This window comes from Mustela lutreola, chromosome 1 (genome assembly GCF_030435805.1).
Source record: "Mustela lutreola isolate mMusLut2 chromosome 1, mMusLut2.pri, whole genome shotgun sequence".
Taxonomy (NCBI): Eukaryota; Metazoa; Chordata; class Mammalia; order Carnivora; family Mustelidae; genus Mustela; species Mustela lutreola.
In genome coordinates, this window is record NC_081290.1 from 279,172,284 (window position 1) to 279,193,310 (window position 21,027).

Genomic DNA, 21,027 nt, shown 5'->3' on the forward strand with positions numbered 1-21,027 from the left:
CTGGAAGGAATTGGAATTACCTGAAAGACACAAATTATGAACACTGACTCAAAAATAGATGACCTCAATAGTTTAATATCTATTAAAGAAATCTAATGTATAGGCAAAACCACTACAATGATAATAACGAAACCAACTCCTCCAGGTTAGCCATATCACTGGCTAATTCTACCAAATACTTAAGGAAAAAAGTAATTCAGCATAATCCCTTCTATTTTATGAGGTCAGCATTACTCCAATACCCAAATAAGACAAATATATCATAAGAAACACATAGAAATAACGTTCAATATAGATGCAAAAATCATTAACAAAATCTTATCAAATCAAATACAAAAGTATATCAAAGGATAATTCACCACAATTGATGGGGTTTATTTCAAGAAAGCAACACTGGTTTAAAAAAAAATCAATGTATACAATTCACCATATTGACAGAATAAATACAAAAGCCCATATGATCTTCTCAACATACAGAAAATATATTTGACAAAACTTATTTATTCATGATAAAGAAAAAACTAAAAAAACTAGGAATAGACGGGAATTCCTATTATCTGAAAAAAGCCATATACAAAAACCTACAGTTACAACATACCCAATAGTGACCTACTGAATGTACTCCCCTGTCCCCCAATACTACTGTGTCTGCTCTCCCCACTCCTGTTCAACATCTACCGGAAGTCACAGCCAACGTAACACGGCAAGAAAAAAACAAAAGACCTACAGCTTGGAAATTAAGAAATATAAATGTCCCTACTGAAGATATAATAGTACATGTGGAAAATCCCAAAGAATCTTTTTTAAAAATCCAGTATAGTAGAGTATAGTAGACTTTGCTTTCTGAAAAAAAGCATTAAAATAAGAGATGGAGTTTAATTTGTTAGGCCACAATGAGATGCATTTTCCACATTATTTTTGTTCCCAGAGGCCAGAGTCTAGTGTCTAAGACAGTGTTAAGTGCCAATTAATATATTGTAGTTGACAACATGCTATCAAACTGTGACAAGAGTTAAGTCAGAAACATACAGAATCACACAGAATCATACTGATTGCCAGTTTCTGGTTCTATTGCAGATGGTACGGGCAGGATTGCATTAAGCCATCTCCCAGTACCTCCTTAAATTTTGGTTACACATGTACTAAGAGAGGCCACCTGTGTCTTTTGACTACATAATTACAAACTGACAGTGTTCCAGGCCTTTCAAAAAAGTCAAAACGTGATGATGACTGTTCCCTCGTCAAGTAGTTTGGGGGTTATTTCAGGCTGCATCAGGATCTATGAAGCAAAGGGGACTAAGAAAAAGCAGAACTGGGGCTCCTGGGTGGCCTCCTGGGTTAAGCCTCTGCTTTCAGCTTGGGTCATGATCCCAGGGTCCTGGGATCAAGCCCCGTATGGGGCTCCTTGCTCAGTGGGGAGCCTGCTTCCCTTCCTCCTCTCTCTCTGCCTGCCTCTCTGCCTACTTGTGATCTCTGTCTGTGAAATAAATAAATAAAATCTTTAAAAAGAAAAGAAAAAAGAAAAAGCAGAACCTGTGCACAGAAAGTGTGTGTATTTTCCTTTAAAAATATTTTATATTCATTTATTTGAAAGAATGAGAGACAGTGCAAGGAGAGAGCGCACCAAGTGGGGGAAGGGAGGACGGGCAGAGGAAGAGGGAGAAGCAGGTTCCCTGCTGATCCCAGGCTCCATCCCAGGATCCTAGGATCATGACCTGAGCTGAAGGCAGCTGCTTAGCCAACTGAGCTACCCCAGGCACCCCCCGTATTTTCCTGTTTTAAAACATCTTTACTCATTGGAATAGTTTTATAGGGTCCTGAGGTTAAAGGGCTATAACTGACTTCGTGATGTAAAATCTTCATGGCACAGATGGAAGTAATACTAGGAAATGATGACTCCTTTAAGGTGAAGGGATAAGAGCAGGGCTTATTTTAATTCTTTTATTTCATGGAAATTTGTACCCTTTAGGGAAAGGGTCAGTAGCAGCATGGTCTACGCAGCTGGCCTACTGTACAGCCCCAGTATAGGGTTAAAATTATAGTCTGAAGCAAATGGCTTCTCAGAAATTGTGTAGGTCGGCGGTTCTGGTACATACCCTCCACACCACACTCTGGTGTGGAGTACCTACAACCTTTCCATTTATTCCATTTTTTCCTATTATGGAGGGTGTGAGATGATGCTATTGTTGATGCTGATGAATCATATGCTTCATTTATCATTTCTCAATGGAATCATGACTGGGGATAGAGCAGGAGACCATAGCAGAGTCAACATCAGCCAATCTGTGACTTTTTCTCCCCTTCAGAACACTGAAGGCTCTGTTTACTGCCTGATTGTTGATTTACTTTCAATAATACATTGAGAGTAAATCCAGGAATAGTTCAAAAGTTGATATATCAAATAACTAAGTGGGTTAGAAAGCCACCTCATCATAGTCAGGATAAAGAGCAGCTATGGGAAGTCCACGTTCATTGGAGGATAAGTCGACAACCACCTGTGGAGGAAGAACACACAGTAGATGATATTTCATGATATGTTATGACATTATACTTGCCCATGACCCCAGTTCTCCTAATGCACGGATGCTCCTTGGGGACCCTCTTCTCTTTCTGACATGAACATCTACATCCAGCCAAGCAACCTTCCGCTAGTACCCAGTCTAATTTTACACATGTGGCTGCTAGTAGCAAAACAATTGTGAGGGGCTCCTAACCTGACAGAGGGTCTTGGATGTTTTGTATGCTTTGAACGGTTCAGTAAAACTTAAAGAGGTAAGTGTATTCATTGTTTTTGCACCGCACCCAGTGCTCCATGCAATCCGTGCCCTCTCTAATACCCACCACCTGGTTCCCCCAACCTCCCACCGCCCCCCACCCCCGCCACTTCAAATCCCTCAGATTGTTTTTCAGAGTTCATGCTGAAAATAAATTTAAAAAATTAAAAAAAATAATAATAAATTTTAAAAATTCAAAAATAAAATATGAAGTTTGTTAAAGTTTCAAAAAAAAAGAAGAGGTAAATGTAAAAGTGGCAAAGGATATCCTAGAAGGCATTCTGGGTCCTCTGGATCACAGACACTCACTGAGGTCATATCACAGCAGACAGCACTGCATCCAAATGCAGACAGCAACAGCGAGATGATGAATCCCAAGATGATGAGGGCAAGCTTCATAAACAAAATCCCCTGCAAATTAAAATCACGCAGGGAGGAAAGATGGACTGAGCGAGGGAACTCCTGCCATGGACCCTGCAGGTTCTCCTTCATAACTAACTGACAGATTGTCAATGGCAGTAAAATATCCCACTCTGGCCACCTTCAGATAAAATCTTGGCAGAGACACACATAATTACGCTAATTTATAGGCCCCCAAATTTGCAATTTCATTCATTTATAATTTTCACATGGAAGAAGTGAGATTCTGTTAACCATTTTTTTTCTCGACATAACCAATTGGTAAAGAGCCTGCATATTTTCAAGCCATGCTTTATTGAGGCGTCTAAAAATTAAAATGTTTTAGGATCCCTTTACATTTCACTGTAATTTTCACCATATAATCAAGGAGCTTAGTGTCGGTTTTATTAAACAGATACTTTCTAGAAAGGATCCTGGACTTCGTCTATCATTATGCTGAATGGGCTAAATATCTAGATTTCTCTTTACCTTAATAAAGATAGCAATTACAATCATTGAGTGAGTTCATTGGCAACCATTCTTACCTCATCTCAAATAAGGGTTTTATTTAGCTCACCTGATGTACTTAAGTCCTAACATCACCAATAATTTATAGTTCAAAGATATTTACTCGCTCAGGGTCGAGGCCCTGACCTTTTTCTTCAAGTGATTTGTCAGTTTTAAGCAGTGCCGGATTGCCCACTTGTGATGAGAAAGACGTCTGCAAGGAATTTCATATATATATATGGATAAGTACCAAGAAGTTTTTTTCCACTAGATCTGTCAATACTTACAGTTATGAAATAATGAGCTGATATGTTTAAGAAGAAGAAATAGGTTAGGGTTATTCTGAGTGTAAGGACTATTAGTGATAATCCTGTTGATACAGCTGCCACAGTGTTTACTCCAACGCTGCCACAGATCTGAAAAAGAATCAGAACCTGTTCTTCTATGCTTGAACCTGGCAAGTGATTGTACATATGTGTGCATTTTATTTAAAATTCAAGTAAAATTGAAATTCATAAAACTTGTGCACAGGGTTGCTATTTGCTACTGGGTAATTTCTCATCTGAGCTGGACAGAGACAACATGACCTGTGGGGAATAGGGAAAGAATCATTCTGGGATCTCAACTCAAGACAAAGAGAAACCTGGGAATTGGAGACAGTTTGATCATTTTGGAGACAAAGGTTGGTCTATGTTATGCCTGTCTTAATTTTCTGAAACTGTAGATAAATGTACCATCTGTTTTGTTGTCTTCTTTCCAGACACAATGGACACAGTTCCGGATACGATTAACTGTAAAATGTTAAAGTTCAATGAGTTAGTCTGTGAATACAGCATTCTATAATCTTTTTTCCTGACACCAAATACTTCTCAATACTTCTCCCTGAATTTTGTGCTTATAAATGATAACTATTAAGGATTTTACATATATTCTAAGTAATACAGAAATCAAAGTGATTCCAATTTACTTACAAAAATTGGTCCCCAAAGGAAAATGAAGTCATATACAGTGTTCCCTGGGACTAGATATTGTTCATAGAATGAAAGGAAGACTTTTACCATAATCCACAGGTAAATATTTATTAGGCCAATCATGATTTGGCTCACCTAGAAAATGAGAAAATGCCTCTGAGTTAGGAGGAATAAGCTTTAGAATTATTTGCCCCACATTTGGAGGTTGTAAACAATTAAGCATTCCTTTAATTTGGAGAATTCCATGACCTGTGCTTAAATTTTCATTCAGTGTTCCCGAACATAGAACAGTTTGGTGATTTGGCTAAATGGCATATGTGATTTCTTACTCGAAAGTCCTATTTTTCTCTTGATTTGGGAATTATTGCAAACATTCCAAATTCTCCTCTCAGGTCATCATATTGATTTGATCCAGAGCAAATTTAGGGGAATATGAGCCACCTCAAAATCCCTAGAGAACTTTCATTGTACTTACCCCAAGAATAATTGGCTGCCCCTTTAAAAAATTCAGCAGGTTGCTCTGTGCCTCCTGAGGGAAAGGCATTGGTCCAGACTGGCCCTGGTGAATGGCTTGATCTCTTTGTTGAGGATCCATAGTTATGCCCCTTGATGCCGTGGGTCTTCACAGCCTGTGGGTTGTGATACTGAGTCACAGGCGGTGTTAAGTCACAACAGATGCCTGGCATGCGCTGGCCAGAAAGATCAGGTAAAAGGATTAGTGTCTTTGGTTCCATGCCATAGTTAGTGTCCACAAATATTTCAAAGTAAAAGGTAGGTACTGTGCTAAATGTGAGAAATTAGGCCATGTAATTGTTTCAATTCTTTTTTTTTCATTTTCTTTTATTTTATTTCTTTTCAGTGTTCCAAAATTCATTGTTTATGCACCAAACCCAGTGCTCCATGCAATACTCGCCCTCCATAATACCCACCACCAGGCTTAAGAGTGGGAAAGCTAATATTTATTATTTAGCAATGTACTTCAAGCAGGTCCAAATGGCATATTCTCTCTTATCTTGAGTTCCGGAAAGGCTATGTAAGGAATGTAGACTTACATTATAGGAAGCTGAGGATCTGATCCTTAGTGCATGTGTCTTATGGATCTTTTTGTCTTGAAATAATGTTGACCATCTTGGCCATGCAGCTGAAAATTAATATTGCCCTCTAGTCCTGGTATTCCTGCCCCTGGAGAGACAACAAAGTATTTGTTACTTTGTTTCTGTGTTTTTCTGTGTAGAATTCTTTCATTTACACTTCTGTTCCTAGGTAGTTATCTGGCATAGTTATTTTTGTTCTGTCTCCAGATTCAGGCTCCTTCTGAAGTTCAAGAACTAACAGCATTTGACTCAACAAGCGACAATGTAACATGCGTGCTCTTAGACTCAGAGTTTGCTCCCTCTTGATACCCCTGACTAGCTCACCACAGGAACTACACACAACTGACTCACCACACAAACTGCACACAACTCGCCACACATCTTTGCACTGGCATAGCTGGGTAGGTGGCTTGGTACCACATCTGCCTGAGCCTTCAAACCCTTGTTTTTCTACTCATGATCTGCCTACAGAAATGTTAAGCAAAATACCCACATATTAGGAGTGCTTTTCTTCTCTAACAGCAAGAAATCTTCTTTTTTTTTTGAACACATGGACCATCCTGAGTATAAACAAAAAATATATAGCCTTTTTTGTCTTCATCATGATGACAATGGATACTCTGTTTCATGTACATTTCTCATTGAAGTGAAATCATAGGAAACTTGGTAGAGTCCATGGAGCTAGAATTTCATTTTTCCTATAGAACTGTAAAAATTTCTAGCTGTATGGTGTACAGGTATGTTCAAATTTATCAGAAAATATATTAAAAGAATAGCAATAAAACAAATATTTCTTCTACCTACCTTTATTAAGTTCTGTAAAATCTGATGGTTCTTCTACAGAAGTTAAAGGCTTTTATTCTGAGGAGATTGACCAAACAAAAAGGAAAGGAAAGGAAATATTATACAGTTGAACCTTGAACAACACAGTTTTGAACCTTGCAAGTCCACTTATTATGTGGATTTTTACAGTATGATAGTACGGTACTAAAAATGTGTTTTCTCTTCATTATGATTTTCTCAGTAACATTTTCTTTTCCTTAGTTTACTTTATTGTAAGAATATAGTATACAATACTTGTAACATAAAATGTACGTGTTAATTGACTCTTCATGTTCCTGGTAGGGCTTCCAGTCAACACTGGGCTATTACCAGTTAAGTTTTGGGGGAGTCCAAAGTTATATCAGATTTTCTACTCTTGGGGGGAGGGTACCCAGAACACCCCTGTGTTGTTCAAGGGTCAGTGGTAATTACTTTCAAATGGAAAATGGCGTGGAAAAAATCATGCACATTTAAAAGCTTGTATTTAAATGTTGAATTTGCTTAATGCAGGCCAGTGACCCTTTCTATAGAATGCCAGATAACTACCTAGGAACAGAAGTGTAAATGAAAGAATTCTACACAGCAAAACACAGAAACAAAGTAACAAATACCTTGTTGTCTCTCCATGGGGCAGGAATACCAGGACTAGAGGGCAATATTAATTTTCAGCTGCATGGCCAAGATGGTCAACATTATTTCAAGACAAAAAGATCCATAAGACACATGATGTTCTGACTTTATTCCTACCCTTGTTTCAATGACAGTTACCGCCTTCTCATACTCAAAATCTCTGTTTTTATTACCAACAGAGAGTTTACCTTAGGTATGGAAATAAATGTGTATTTTTTCTTATTTCTTGATAACATTATAATTAGTATGATACTACTCTTACTATCTAATTTAGTATTTTTTTAAAAAAATCTTTAATCCTGTTCCTTATTATTAGTCATACCTGAAGCAAAAATACGTTTCTCTGAACAAACTGTAACTCACTTTTCATGATGGTAAAGTCAACCTCCTAAAAAATATTTTTTTTCATTGATACCTGATAAACAAAGCAGTCTTTGGAGCTGAGAGTCCACTCAATGCCATATAATTTTTTTCAACAAGAGCAATGATCATGCAAAGAATATGATTCCAGATCAAGACCATCCTCCTTTGGGATCAAAGTTCTTTCATTTACAACAACAACAACAACAACAAAAGAAAAGTCAAATGTCATTACATAAAATTGAATAAAGCAGCACTAAAAAATACTAGCAAGCCAGACTTACAGACTAATAGAAAGCTACTCTGTGTTGTAAATTCTAGTTAGTATATGATTTTTAGGCCAATTCTTTTCTGTCTTTTGAAAATGACTACATGGCTGAGATGGTTTCAGAGAACAATCTGGAATGGTTCTACAGGTCTTTAAAATTGTAACATTAAGTTTGCTACTAGAGAATCAAGCATTTTTTTAATGAAAAAAAAATCCCCTTAGACATTTATGTCCTTCTCAAATAACTAGTTTTATAAAAAGTAGTTTTTATAAGACTATTCTACGACTATGGTTTCCTCCTATGGAATAATTTCAGGAAAACTTGTATGAGTCTTAGGGCCTGGCATGGAACTGACATGCCCTCTCATACGCCAGAGGAATACCCATGTACATAAGAATACAAGGAAAATACATACCTCTGTCCCAAAACAACATTCAGTCTTAACTTGATATCTGTAGGACCTGGGAACACCAGTACCTTAGAATCGGTCTCAGAGGCTTTTCAGTGAAATTCCCCCAAGGCAGCAGGCAGTATATGATCTGTGTCTCTATCAGGCACTATAGACTGTGGGAATTTGGTATATGTAGGTTTTGCTCAGTAAGACAGAATGAAGAGATAATGATATAGCACCCTAAAAGACATCTTTTTGCTCTGTGTTTCTTGCAGATAGGTTTCTACAATGGGGTAAAATGCATGATGCTGACAGAGATAATCATTTATCTCTATGCTTCAGATAGCCACAGTGTTGAGGGCCAGAGCTTTGCACACTCTTTTCTCAGTGTGAGGGCAAATCTTAATTCCTATTTACCTACCACTCCCCAAAGACCTCGCTAATGAAACACGTGCTTACTGTTTGGGGAAATATTTTGACTTATAATAAAACCTTAATTTGCCCATAGAAATCCTCACCTTTAATAGAAAATATGGGATTTCTTCATAGATATGGGGTTTTTATTCTCTTGCCTCCCAAATTATACTTCATATGTTTTGCTAACAACACCGGTTCCTCTGCGATAATGTTAGCTTCCTTGACAAATAATAATAGAAAAAATAGCACACAATGTTTATAGAGCCCATGTCAGGAAATCCAAAGATGGGAGTAATGTGTTATTTGTCCACATCTCTGGAATTATATTCTCCAAAAGTATAAGGGAGCCTTTGCATGTTCTATAGTCTTGGCTAAATTATCCTTTAACTTAGAAAGAAAGTAGAAATCTATCATCCCCTCCACTCTGTGATTCTTCTGGGTTCTTTTGCGGTGCTTATGGTTACCATCATGAATTATGGAGAATCTCTGAACCACCACCCCTGCCTTCCTTCAAGGCGTCATAACGTGAAGTAAAGCTTCTAATAGGGAAAAAGATGTTCTTTTCCTATCCTGGTGTCTGTCTACAACTATACAAAATGTTCCTGTTCTTGTTATCTGGTGCTTAAAATCTGTCAAAAGGAGTGCTTTGCCTTTTCTTCACAAACCTGAGTGTCCTCCTTGTGCAGAGGTCATGCAAGTCTTCTCCAGATTGTTCCAATTTTAGTATATGTGCTGCCGAAGCAAGCCCTGTTCTGCCTTTTCTTAACTGGAAGAATTTTCAGTACCATATTCTTTAATTCGCTGAAAAGTTCTGTTATGCAAGGAGTTTGACCTCCTTCAACAACTTTTTCTCCACCTATGGGGAGGACCATATGGTCTCTGCCCTTTACGCAGAGCTGTAAAACAGCCTTGCACAGCCGGCATAAACCGGCATGGTTAGGACATACTTTTTTAAATATGTTGCTTGGTTTAATTAATTTATTAATATTGGTAAGGATCTAAGTTCATGTAAATGTATTTTATTTTCTTTTTTTTTTTAATAATTTTTTATTTTTTATAAACATATATTTTTATCCCCAGGGGTACAGGTCTGTGAATCACCAGGTTTACACACTTCACAGCACTCACCAAAGCACATACCCTCCCCAATGTCCATAATCCCACCCCCTTCTCCCAAACCCCCCTCCCCCCAGCAACCCTCAGTTTGTTTTGTGAGATTAAGAGTCACTGATGGTTTGTCTCCCTCCCAATCCCATCTTCTTTCATCTAAGTTCATGTAAATGTATTTTATTTTCTTATGATATTTTTGATCTGGTTTTGGGGGGGAGACCTGGTTACTGCTTGCCTCAAAAATAAGCTCTGAAGTTTTTCTTCCTCTTTGATTTTCAGAAAGTGTTTGCATACTAGTGGTATTATTTCTTCATTGGATGTTTGATAGAATTGCCCCTCAAAGCCATGTCCACCCAATCTTCTCTGCGTGACAAGCCCTTTAATTATGAATTCAATTTCTTTTCATGATACAGGTCTATTTTATTAATCAGGGCCCTCCAGAGAAACAGAACTAATAATTTGCACCAATATGGACAATGAAATTTATTATACAGACTTGGCATGTGTGATTGTGGAGGCTGAAGAGTCCCAAGTTCTGCAATCAGCAAGTAGGAGACCAGAGATCCAATGTGTAGTTTGGGTCCAAATCCAAAGACCTAATTAACAGGAGAACCTACTACAAGGTAAGGTGTTAAGGATAGGGTTTATTTTTAATTATTTACATTTCATTGTTACGTATATTTTGTGGCAAATGCATCAGAAAAATCACACTCTGGCACAGATTGCCTATTGCATAACTCCAAGTAGCATTCACAGTATGGTCTGAAATGAATGACTTCCTAGAAATTGTACCTGATCAGTTGTACGGATCAGTGGTCCTGAGACACGATTTACAGGAGCAGACCGGTGTCCTAAATCTTCAACAGACTTCCTGATGTATCTTTTTCTTCATGCAAAGAAGGTTGTGACATGATGATAGTCCCGATGGCATAAGCATTGTATGCTTAATTCATTATGTTCAAAGGTAATACATTGACGGAAAGAGTAGGCGACCCCACCAAAGCCAACATTAACAGACCCATGACCTTCATATTGTTGAGGACAGTTCAGCCCCTCTTTGCTATGTAGACACGGATATATTTTCAAGAGTAGAAACTAGAATAAATCTAGGAGCTGCTCATTGAAGGTGTATATTAAACAACTTAAATAGGTTGGGAAGCCACGCCATCACAATCATGATATACAGAAGTTATGGAGAGTTGTTGGAAGTTAAGTGAGCTACCAGCTGTGGAGAAATTGGGACACACAACAGATGAGCATATGGTGTTTCTTTTGTTCATGGCCTTAGGTCTCCTGGTGTCCTATGGATCCTTCAGGCTACTTTTGTCTTCTTCTCATCCAAACATCTACACCTACTTAAGCACCTCTTCAATTTCTGCACAGTCCAATCTTGTGTGTATGGATTACAGGGGTAGAACTGAGCACTAGGCTTCTATTGCTTCTAGAAGCACTGAGCTTCTAATACAGATGTTTAAACTGAAGCAGGGGACTTTTATATGTTTTGTACTGCTTAATAACAATGGAGAGGTAAATATAAAAATGGCAGAGAATGTCCCAGAACACATTCCAAGTCTTCTAGACTGCAGACATTCACTGAGATCACGTCACAGCAGACAGCATTTGCATCTAAATGCAGAGACTCTGAGTGGACAAGTCCAAGCACAAAGAGGATGGGCCTCAAAATCATAATCCCCTGCCAATTAAAATCATGTATACAGGGATGCCTGGCGGGCTCAGTCAGAAGGGCATGAGACTCTTGATCTCAGGGTCTTGAGTTTGAGCCCAATGTTGGGTGTAGAGACCACTTAAATACAATTTTTAAAAAAGGTAAATAACTCTGAAAAAATAAACTAAAATCATGGATAAAGAAAAGATTGAAGGATTAAGCGAAGTGAGCTCCTGCCATTGGCACTGCTTCCTATCCTTCATAAGTGATTGGCATTACTCAATGGTGATAAAATATCACATCCTAGGGGTGCATGGGTGGCTCAGTGGGTTAAAGCCTCTGCTTTTGGCTCAGGTCATGATCCCAGGATTCTTGGACCGAGCCCCTCATCGGGCTCTCTGCTCAGCGGGGAGCCTGCTTCCTCTTCTTTCTCTGCCTGCTTCTCTGTGATCTCCATCTGTCAAATAAATAAATAAAATCTTTAAAAAAAATCACATCCTGGCTTCCTCAACAGATCAAATATAAGTCAGTGTGCTGCAAAATTAACCACATATTATACAGATGCTCAAATTTGCAGCTATATTTACACAATGACATGAGCTCCTGTTATCTGTGTTTTTCTTGATACCACTAACATGAAAACTGTTGATTAGCAAACATTGCTTTATTGAAGCTTATGTGATTCGGAATATCTTTTCAACCCTTTCGGAGTCCATAGCTTGACTTTGACTTTGTCCTCAGTGTATCAGTCAGGATAGGGGCCACACAATGTCTGTGGAGAGAATCTTGGACTTTGTCAACACGCAGACTTTTCATTTTTTACCTTATAGAGACAGGAATCACATTCATTGAATGAAATCATCGGCATCCATTCTTCTCTACCTAAATAAAGGTTTTAGTTAGTTTCACCTGATACCCATATCTTCACATGACCAGTAACTTACAGCCTAGAGAAAGGTGTCCAGTCAGGGTCAAGGCCTTGACCTTCTTCCTTCAACTGGTCTTTCAGTGGTAATCTCTGCATTTCTGCTACCTGCATTGAGAATAAATTCTGGAAGTCATTTTGTATATGTAGATAAAGATCAGGAGCTCTTTCCACTGGATTTGGAAATCCTTGCAACAATGAGCGAGTCATCTGTTTCTGTGTCATAAATGAATCTGTCCAAATTGATTGCAAAGATTATTAGCCATACTTCTGCTAATGTGGCACTCACAGTATTTATCCTAGGCTGACATACATCTGCAAGAGACTCAGAAAACCACTCTTATTTCACAGTCTTTAAACTGACAAATGATTATACATGTGTGTGCATGACATTTAAAAGAAAAGTGGGCCACCTGGGTGGTCACAGGGAATATGCAACTAATATGATAAAATTATGATAAACACAAGAAGTATTTCAGGGATCAGATCTCATTATAGTATCACCGTCTATGTTGACTGATACAATAGTAGTCAACAAAAGAAAATACAAACAAGCATAACAAATATCATGGAGGACAAGGGGTGTTAGAGAGGAGAAGGGAGTTGGGGTAAATTGGAAGGGGAGGTGAGTCATGAGAGACTATGGACTCTGAAAAACAATCTGAGAGGTTTGAAGTGGCGGGGGGGGGTGGGAGGTTGGGGTACCAGGTGGTGGGTATTATAGAGGGCACGGATTGCATGGAGCACTGGGTGTGGTGAAAAAAATAATGAATACTGTTTTTCTGAAAATAAATAAATCAATTTAATAAAAAAAGAGATACAAACAAGCTTTTGTCCTTACATTGTTTTATTTTTCCATTTTCCATCTGCATGCCTACAGGTTACAGAAGCATATCCTCACATCTGTACTTCTGTCTCAGGTGTTATAGTGTAAGACTGTGCCCTTCTTCTTAAGATTTTTGTAGAATGAGAGCTGAGACAGCAAGCCTTGAGAAGGACTTCCTGAAACCTATTTCGGGAAAAATAATGCAGAAAGCTGTAAATAAGCCAAAGCATCATTCAGAATCATTTCACCTAAATCCTCAGAGTTTTATTCCCATCCTATTCCTAAAGGTATATCCTGGCCTCCAAAGTCTATCCTACACTACCGAGTTGCTGTTATTTAATACATAGGCCCCAGAGTGGGCACCGTAGAAGTCAATGTCAGTCCCTACATTGCCAAGTTATCTGGGGATCCAGCTACGTGTCATGGTGTGTGTGAACATTTTCCAGCTTATTTTTCTGTGTCCACAGAATTTATAGAAGGTAAAGGAAAAAGAAAATCTATCCATTAAAAGATATCCAGGATGACACAAACTAAGGAGAGATATGAGTTTGTGGATTTCCTTTTCTGTCTTGAATGTGGAAAAATTAGCCTGGCTATTTCTGGAAACTTAGCTACTTATGAGAGTCTAGAAATTTAATCTATGCCTGTTGGACATGTAATATATATTTGGATGTGTGTGATTTTATGTCTGTCTATACATAAATGTGTAAAGATTTCACAAGAGAATATACCTAAGATTTTCTACATGTATGGGGGGGGGATCATTGTGTTTTCCAAAAATGTATTTAGCATTCTTTTTTAAGACACTTCTGTGAGGTTAAATCTACATTTTCTCTCTTACTGCTTTAAAAAAATCATTTGTATTTATCTGAACAAACCGTTATCGATTTGTGACTTTATTTTTCTTTCTTTTTTAAAAAAATTTTATTTTATTTAAATTCAATTGATTAACATAGGGTTGTGACCTTATTTTTCAAGGTTATTTTCGTCTCTGTGTGGCTAGATTCTAAGACCTGGTCAAGCCAAAGTAAGAAAAATTACTGTGAACCACTCCTGAATGACTCACTTAAAATAAATGTGTGCCTATTTCTTTTTTTCTTTTCCTGCCCCTTAGAATGCACGCACAGGGACTGGAATTGAAATAACAGGCAAGGATACAGACATGAAATTCACAGGCTGAAGAGACTAAGACTGTTCAATCATCCCTGATTTTCTAAAGATATTTTCTTTTCATAAGCTCAAAGGCCAACACTGCAAAACCCAGAACTGTTTGACATCTGAAACAATTCCCAGATCTCCCTGCACCCTCAGGAAGTGAGGTACAAAAATCAAGCAACCCCCCAAAAAGGGAAAACTCCTCGATACCCAGAGGATAGTAAATAAAGGGCTATTTCATAAGTGAGCAGAGGAGAAAGCCACACCATTGCTTGGATTTCTCAGAATCAGATAATTCCTATGGATGGGCAACATTAAGGTTATCAATGACTTGTTTATGAAAGTGGAGATGTTATTATTATTATTAAATTTTATTTTAGTGCAAAAGGTGTTTTTTTTTTTTAAGAAAAAAGACTTTATTTATTTATTTGTTTATTTGACAGAGTGAGAGCACAAGCAGGGGGAACAATAGAGGAAGAGGAAGAAGCAGGCTCCCTGCTGAGCAGAGAGCCCAACACGGGGCTCCATCCCAGGACCTGGAGATCACAACCCCAGCCGAAGGCAGATGCTTAACCATCTGAGCCACCCAGCCTCCCCCCCAAAAAGTGCTTTTATTTTAGCACAGGAATGGGCCCCATGGGCAGAAAGAGTTGCAGGGGGATTGTGAGGTATGACTGATTGATTGTTATTATTTTTAATACTCCTACATTTTAGTTTTGAGTGGAAGCAAGTGCAGTTAATAAGATTTCCACTTCATAACTTCTTAAATAACAGATAAGTAGTTCCAGAATTGTAGGGGAAAAAGGCAAATCACTCAAAAATCCTGCACTTTGAGCCAAGTATAAAAATGCATGAGGGGTGCCTGGGTGGCTCAGTGGGTTAAGCCTCTGCTTTTAACTCATGTCATGATCTCAGGGTCCTGGGATCGAGCCCCGCATTGGGTTCTCTGCTTAGCAGGAAGCCTGCTTCCCTTCCTCTCTCTCTGCCTGCCTCCCTGCCTACTTGTGATCTCTCTCTGTCAAAATAAATAAATAAAATTTAAAAAAAAATGCAAGAGACTTTCATTTTTCCAAGCATTTTCCGCCTTGATGAGTGGAGAAGTGCATTCACTTTGGGGGAGGAAAGCTGAACATGACATTTGGGTGGCCAGGGAACACAATGTGAGAGGAAATACTGGTTGTCTACCAATTTTCAATATCGTCTGCCTCCTTGAATAGCAGAACTCCTCGGTTTAATTTACACAAACAACTGCCTAGCTAACGACTACATTATGCAATTTCCCTTGTAATTGTGTGTGGCCACATGACAAAGATCTGGGCGTATATTGCAGACATAAAGGAAAGAGCCCGAAAAAGCAACTTCTACCCACCAAGGAAAGCCACACAACTCAGGAGGTTCAAGTTACACTATAAGGTGTGGACTGCCTGCTTGTGAGCTGTTACAAGAAAGGAAAATTAAAGGACAACTTTAAGGCATTTTGGAGGTAGTCTGAGTTTACAGCACCAACCCCACAGTAGTATCATCGATCTCTTCATAGGGTAGTACTACTAATCCTGCTTTGAGTTATTTAAGGGAAGGACTGACTTTTGTCTCCTTGCCATGTTACATAGTCCAATACAGAAGTAGGGATGCTGTGTGTGTTAAATACACAAATCAATGAATCCATAAGCTAACCAAAAAATGGTGTCAACATGGGTGGAAGTTTCTGGTTATCCTAGGCATCCATCAGTGTGCTAGAAAGTGTGGTCAGCCTATACAGAGAGGTCCTCAGAAATTCTACAGCACCTGTTTCGTCTTTGTTCCACTCCAAAATTATACAAATAATCACAGCCCAGATCCCTCAATAATCAACTGCACCTTCATTCTCTCAAAAACAACTACTAACCCGGGGGAGCCTGGGTGGCTCAGTGGGTTAAGCCTCTGCCTTCGGCTCAGGTCATGATCTCAGGGTCCTGGGATCAAGCCCCACATTGGGCTCTCTGCTTAGCAGGAAGCCTGCTTCCCTTCCTCTCTCTCTGCCTGCCTCTCTGCCTACTTGTGATCTCTGTCAAATAAATAAATAAAATCTTAAAAAACAAAACAAAACAAAAAAAAAAAAAACAGCTACTTACCCGATCAGTTCTCTCACCATCTGTATTATAGGTGAGTATGGACAGGGAAAGCATAATTGAAAATTGCAAACAGTTTAGTATTATGAGTATAACCATGAGACCCTGTTAAAGAGAATACAATTTGATTGAGTTGGGTTTTACTCCCATAGCCTTACAAAAACCTCTCTCCCAGACCTCCCCCTTAGGACTTTGGAGGGGACCATCTTCGCATTACATAAAATGGTGATATCAGGTTGGATCTGAATTTAAAAATATAATGTGGTGCTTTTGAAGAAGAACAGAATTTCAGAGGGAAAAAAATTTAAAAAGCCAGTGTTCCTATGAATTTTAACAGAACAGTGACTGCAATAAAAAAAAATAGCCATGGTTACTTTCCTGTGTCCACAATGATCGTTTTATAAGTTACTATTTTAATATTGTTCATTCTCAGTAAAAAATACGCAATGTCGACAAGCACAAATCTTTTCAGTGGATAGGGGGGGTTCAAGGAGAAACGGTAAAGGGATCCAAATACCCGTCCTGAATCTGGTCTCCCAACTAAAACCAGAAATCTCTTAGAGTCGAAGGCTTTTTTAAAATTTATCTGAAAGATGTGAAATTGTCCATAAGGCCAAAAATGGTGTCTCAAAAATGTTTTCAGTCCTTTTTAGCAGATGTGTGGTAGCTGGCAATTGTGATCTTAATCTGCTTTTACTTAGACCAGGGGCAACTTCCCATGTGCTTATTTGCAATCTGTCTATCTTTGTCAAAGCGTCTTTTCCATCTTTTACCCATTTTTTTTCAACTTTTATATAGAAATAATTATAGGAAGCTACAGGCAGTTGCTAAGAGAGCACAGGGTGATTCCATTTACCCGTACCCACTCTCCTCCAATGGCAGTAGCCAACGTGTCCGTGGTGCAACATCAAAACCAGAAAATTAACATTGGTGTAACGTATGTGTGTGTGTGGTTCTATGAGATTGTATAACATGCGTGGCTTTGTGGTAACCACCACCATGATTAAGGCACAATATCATTCCATCTCCACACTGATATCCCTCTTTCCTTCCGCCTTCATAACCCCTGCTCACCACGATTCTGTTGTCTGTGTCTATAATGTTGCCATCTGGAGAATGTCATGCAAACGGAATGATACAGTATGTGATATTTGGAAACTGGCTTTTCACTCAGCATCCTCCTCTTGAGATCCCAAGAAGTTGTTTTTATGAATGAGTGGTTCATTCCTTCTATTTACGGAGTCATATTCTGTTGTATGAGTGTATCATGATTAAATCATTGATCTCCAAGTGTCTGGAGAGCACTTGCTTGTTATCAATCTTTGTAAGTAGCTGCTCTGAGAATATGAAGCTGCTCTGAAGAACCAACTACAGAGTATGCCTGGAATTCAGTTTTTATCTTTCTGAGACTTATGTATAGGAGTGAGACTATGTATCTTTGGTTTTTTAGAAAATTGATAAACTCTTTTCCTGAAGGTTATTTTCCAGAGTACCATTTTATCTCTCCACTGGCAATGGATAAAGGCTCCAGCTTTTCTGCATTCAGTGTTGTCACTATCTTTTTTTTTAATTTTATATATTGTGTTAGGGAGGTAGTCATACCTTGTCATAGTCTTAATGTGCATTTACCTAAAGAAAAGTCATGTTAAATGTCTTTTCATGTCCGATTTGACCCATGCGCATATTTTCTTCTGCAAAGCATCTCTTTCATATCGTTTGCCCACTTTTGAATTGGATTGTTGGTGATTTGTTCTTGTGAATTCTTTCTGTATTCCAGATGTATGCTCCAGGGGCCAGTCCTTTGGCAAACATGTGTTTTGCAACCATTTTGTTCCAGTCCATTTTTCTTTTCATTTTTATTTTATGAGTTCAATCCTATTTTGTTCATTTTCCCCCCAAAATCATCTTTATGGTTATAAATCACCTTTTTTTTTTTTGGTCTTTTTAAAAAATTTTTTCTTTTTTTAAAATTTTTTTCTTTTTTCAGCGTAACAGTATTCATTATATTTGCACCACACCCAGTGCTCCATGCAATCTGTGCCCTTTCCAATACCCACCACCTGGATCCCCCAACCTCCCATCCCCCGCCCCTTCATAACCCCCAGATTGTTTTTCAGAGTCCATAGTCTCTCATGGTTCACCTCCCCTTCCAATTTCCTCCAACTTCTTTCTCCTTTCCATCTCCCCGTGTCCTCCATGCTATTTGTCATGCTCCACAAATAAGTGAAACCATATGATAATTGACTCTCTCTGCTTGACTTAGTTCACTCAGCATAATCTCTTCCGGTCCTGTTCATGTTGCTACAAAAGTTGTGTGTTCATCCTTTCTGATGGAGGCATAATACTCCATAGTGTATATGGACCACATCTTCCTTATCCTTTCGTCCGTTGAAGGGCATCTTGGTTCTTTCCACAGTTTGGTGACCGTGGCCATTGCTGCTATAAACATTGGGGTACAGAGGGCCCTTCTTTTCACTACATCTGTATCTTTGGGATAAATACCCAGGAGTGCAATGGCAGAGTCATAGGGTATCTCTATTTTTAATTTCTTGAGGAATCTCCATACTGTTCTTCAAAGAGGCTGCACCAACTTGCATTCCCACCAACAGTGGAAGAGGGTTCCCCTTTCTCCACATCCCCTCCAACACATGTTGTTTCCTGTCTTGCTAATTTTGGCCATTGTAACTGGTGTAAGGTGGCATCTCAATGTGGTTTTAATTTGAATCTCCCTGATGGCTAGTGGTGATGAACATTTTTTCATGTGTCTGATAGCCATTTGTATGTTATCCCTAGTTGTATACTTTATTCTAAAATCTACTGTGATAGTAGTTCACAGACCTACTTTCTTTTCATGATATGTTTTTTTCTTTCCTTTACTTCAAATATACCTGTCTCTGTAAAATTTATAGTGTTATTTCTTAGAGGGAACACAGAGCTTGGTCTTTTTTTTTTTTTTTTTAATCCAATAGGTCCATCTCTGGCTTTCATTTTGGCTACTTATATTTACTGTGATCACTTATATGGTTAGCCTTGAGACTTTCACCTTATTATTTAATTTATCCTATCTTTATTTTTATTTCCTTTTCTCTGCTTGCTGCCTTCTTTTGGATTAATTACGAATTTTTGTGATCTCAGATGATCTCCTATTTTTGCTTATTAGATATAATTCCTTGTGCTATTATCGTGGTTGCTTTAGGATGTGTAATATATATATTTAAACATAAATTAATTTTATTTTTAAATTTTAATTTTAACATAATTAAAAATAATAATCTATATTCAATCGATAGTATAACACTTTATCTGTAATATAAGAACCTTATAATCATATATTCTCCACCCTCGTGGACTGGATGCTTTTGTTATTTTAGACATGATTTATACATATTTTTAAGTACCCCAGATACATTGCTATTATTTTTGTTTAAAGGATCAATTATCTTTGAAAGATATTTAAATAACACAGAATTCTTATAAATTTATTCACGTTGTCACTATTTATGGTGTCTGTGCCTTAGAAGCTCATCTCCATCTGGCTATATTTTTCTTCTTCTTGAAGAACTTAATACTTTTTTTGTAATGTCAGTCTCTGGTGATAAATTATTTTTGCCTTTGCATGTCTTCAAACATGTTTATTGGGCCGTCACGTTGAAAGATATTTTCACTGGACATGGAATTTAAGAGTGACAAATTTTTTTTCTTTCGGTATTTTAAAATTTTGCTTCACTCTGTCCTGTGTTGTTTCTGATATGAAATCTGCTGTCATTGGATGTACGATAGGTGTTCCCCCACCCCCGCCCCGCTGCTTTTCAGATTTTCTTTCAATCATTGGTTTTGAGAAATTTCACTATGATGTGCCTTGATATAGTTTTTCTTTCTTTCTTTTTTTTTTTTTTAAGATTATTTATTTATTTGACAGAGATCACAAGTGGCAGAAGGGCAGGCAGAGAGAGAAAGGAGGAAGCAGTCTCCCCACTGAGCAGAGAGTGGGATGTGGGGCTCAATCAATCCCAGGACCCTGGGATCATGACCTGAGCTAAAGGCAGAGGCTTTAACCCACTGAGCCACCCAGATGCCCCTTGTTTGTTTGTTTTCTTATGCCCAAAGTTCATTCAGTTTCTTGGGTTCTGTGAGTATACAAGTTTTAAGAAATTTTGGAAAAACTTACCCAACACTTCTTCAAATATTTTTTTCTATCCCACATTCCCTTTCTGTGGGGAACCCCAATTACATGTCTCTTTAATAACTTGTAGTTATTTCATTGTTCATTGATACTCTTTTAATATTTTCACATTTATTTTGTGTCTATCTTTTTCACTTTGGGGAGTTTTTAATTTTATTTCTTCAAGGTCATTAATAGTATTTTATTAGTATTTTTTTTCTTGAATGTTTATTCTATCCTTAATCCTATCAGCCAGTGTTTCTTTTCAAACATCCAATAGTTTTCTTACTTTTTTGTTTGTTTATTTGTTTTAAGTAGGCTCCCTGCCTGGTGTGGGGCCTAGTGTGGGGCTTGAAGCTACAACCCTGAGATACAGGCCTGAGCTAAGATGAAGAGCTGGATGCTCAAACACTGTGCCACCCGGGTTCCCCACACTTGGTA

At 38.1% G+C, this 21,027-nt stretch overlaps 1 protein-coding gene and 1 pseudogene across 1 annotated transcript; both read right to left on the reverse strand.

The window, feature by feature from the left end:
- Window positions 1-55: 55 nt before the first annotated feature.
- LOC131813203 (membrane-spanning 4-domains subfamily A member 4A-like) lies at window positions 56-8,469 on the reverse strand. The gene is made up of 10 exons (XM_059143491.1): window positions 8,242-8,469; window positions 7,613-7,739; window positions 6,550-6,606; window positions 5,704-5,833; window positions 5,127-5,340; window positions 4,652-4,786; window positions 4,415-4,471; window positions 3,968-4,096; window positions 3,084-3,185; window positions 56-2,495 (listed from the first exon to the last, which is right to left on the reverse strand). The coding sequence occupies exons 5-10, from the start codon at window positions 5,244-5,246 to the stop codon at window positions 2,415-2,417; spliced, it is 624 nt and encodes a 207-aa protein (XP_058999474.1). The 5' UTR covers window positions 5,247-5,340; window positions 5,704-5,833; window positions 6,550-6,606; window positions 7,613-7,739; window positions 8,242-8,469; the 3' UTR covers window positions 56-2,414.
- Window positions 8,470-9,269: 800 nt separating this feature from the next.
- On the reverse strand, window positions 9,270-9,382 carry LOC131822957 (U6 spliceosomal RNA; annotated as a pseudogene).
- Window positions 9,383-21,027: the final 11,645 nt, after the last annotated feature.